Here is a 2,194-nt window from a genome sequence, read left to right as displayed (position 1 = left end):
TTTCCGCGGGGCCAGCCAAGTCCTGCTCCTGCAAACCCAGCCCGGGAGCCGCTCAGGGAGCAGCAGCTGCCAACGTGAGGACACACCCGGGCTTGTGCCGCTGCCGCCCCCTTACGTGGGCCCACAAGGGACCCCGAGGGCTCAGCGCCTCCCCCACTAGGAGCTGATGAGGCAACCGGCCCGGATCCAGCCCGGCCCGGAGCCTGAGGTCCAGCAGGCTGTGTTTTAATCAAGTTACTTTTTGTTTTTAATAGATTTTTATTGATTTCAGAGAAGAAGGGAGAGGGAGAGAGAGAGAGAAACATCCATGATGACAGAGAATCATTGATTGGCTGCCTCCTGCACGCCCCCCACTGGGGATCAAGCCCACAACCGGGCATGTGCCCTTGATCGGAATCGAACCTGGGACCCTTCAGTCCGCAGGCCAACACTCTATCCACTGAGCCAAACCGGTTAGGGCTCAAGTTCCTTTTCTAGAGCAGTTTTAGGTCCACAGGAAAATTAAGAGGTGGCGCAGAGGTTTCCTGTGTGCCTGCGACACCCCCTCCCCCCAGGCCCAGCAGGAGGCTTTTTAGTTTAGAGAAGACAAAAAGGACTAATTTTTTTCCACCAACAAACTGAACCAAACAGACGCTGGAATCTGCACGAAGGGGCCGCCTCTCCCCCCTGCTCCCCTGCAGGCTCCATCCTCGCCTGGAGGTTAAATCAATCTCTCCAGGTTAAGTCAACGGATGTGGCGGAACCTGCCAGGGCCAGCCCGGGGCCAGGGGGGTCAGTGTGCTGGGCAAAGGGCGGCCGGAGCCCACGGGCCCCCAAATCCCATCCTGGATAGTTAAAGGCATCCAGCTGTGCCCTGAGCTCCTGGTAATGGATGATGTTATTCTTGTTTTTCAGACAGAGGGGAAGGGAGGAGGAGAGAGGAGAGAAGCATCGATGTGAGAGAGACACAGCCATGGGTTGCCTCCCACACATGTTCCGACTGGGGGTGGGGATCAGACCTGCAACCCAGGTTACATGCCCTTGACCAGGAATCACACCCAGGACCCTCTGGTGCACAAGCAGACGCTCTAACCACTGAGCCACGCCGGCCAGGGCGAGGTTGCTCATCCTGATCGGACCTCATCCATGTCCCTCAGAGGCAGGGCTCTCAGCCCACCCGTCAATCACAGAGCCGCCACCACAGCGCGTGTTCCCCGCGGAGTTTGCCTGGATAGTTGCTAAACCTTCCAGGCCCTTCCCGTCCACAGTGCACACAGTAGGACGACCTCTGGGCAGGACGCTTGCCCACTCGGACTCCTGCCAGCAAGGGCTCCCACCTTCCCAGCAGCCCATGAAGTCTCACAACCCGGCCTGAGCCCGGCCAGCGTGGCTCAGTGGTTGGGCGTCGACCTATGAACCGGGAGGTCACGGTTCCATTCCCAGGCAGGGCACAGGCCCAGGTTGTGGGCTCCATCTGCAGTAAGGGGCGTGCAGGAGGCAGCCGATTAGTGATTCTCTCTCATCGTGGATGTTTCTCTCTCTCTCTTTTCCCTTCTTCTCTGAAATCAATAAAAATCAAAATCAAAAAATAAGACAGAAACCCAGCCCTTCTGAACGAGGACCTGGGCCGTGGGGTCAGGAGACGTGGGTTTGGACCCCAGGTCCCCGCTTGTGGCTGGGCCGTCTCAGCAAGTCACGTTCTTTCTCTGTGTCTATTCTTCACCAGGGACACCTCCTCACCGCACCCAGGGAATGAAAGGATGAGGGTGACAGGAGGCAGGGTAGCAGCTGCGGAGATAGGGCAGCGGGTGGGCGGGCCGATGCCCAACCGACACTCATCCACGGAGCCGGATGGGACCGCCACTCCCGTCCTCCTGGCCACGTCTGCCGCCCTGCCCACCTCCAGGGCCGGGCAGTGCCCAGCTGAGACGTTGGGCGTTAGGGCCACGGAGACAGAGCACCGCCACCCCCAGGCGCGGAGCCCGCCGAGGCCGGGCCTTACCTTGGAAGTGGACCTGGGCGTTGAAGAGGAGGTTGCTGTCCGGGCTGACCTCCTGCAGTGGGCTGCCCATCTTCCACCCGGTCACGGCCTGCATGAACCTGTTGATCTTCTCAGCGGCCAGCTGGGGGTCGGTGGACAGGTCGAGAGAGCGCGGGAGGGTGACGGGGGCGAAGGGAGCCAGGCCCCCCACGAAAGGCTGCTTCAGGCGCAGGA

The 2,194-nt window shown here is 60.4% G+C and overlaps 1 protein-coding gene across 1 annotated transcript in view; it reads right to left on the bottom strand.

Annotated features, from left to right (window-relative positions):
• The window catches only part of AGT (angiotensinogen (serpin peptidase inhibitor, clade A, member 8)), an 8,673-nt gene that overhangs the window by 2,737 nt on the left and 3,742 nt on the right, over positions 1-2,194 (bottom strand). Inside the window, exon 3 of the mRNA XM_014535963.1 lies at positions 1,962-2,194. Within this exon, the coding sequence (XP_014391449.1) occupies positions 1,962-2,194 (233 nt within the window). The remainder of the gene's footprint in view (positions 1-1,961) is intronic.

The sequence above is a fragment of the Myotis brandtii genome, unplaced genomic scaffold (genome assembly GCF_000412655.1).
Source record: "Myotis brandtii unplaced genomic scaffold, ASM41265v1 scaffold1026, whole genome shotgun sequence".
Taxonomy (NCBI): domain Eukaryota; kingdom Metazoa; phylum Chordata; class Mammalia; order Chiroptera; family Vespertilionidae; genus Myotis; species Myotis brandtii.
The sequence above is the reverse complement of the archived record's forward strand: the minus strand, read 5'-3'. Positions and strand labels throughout refer to the sequence as shown.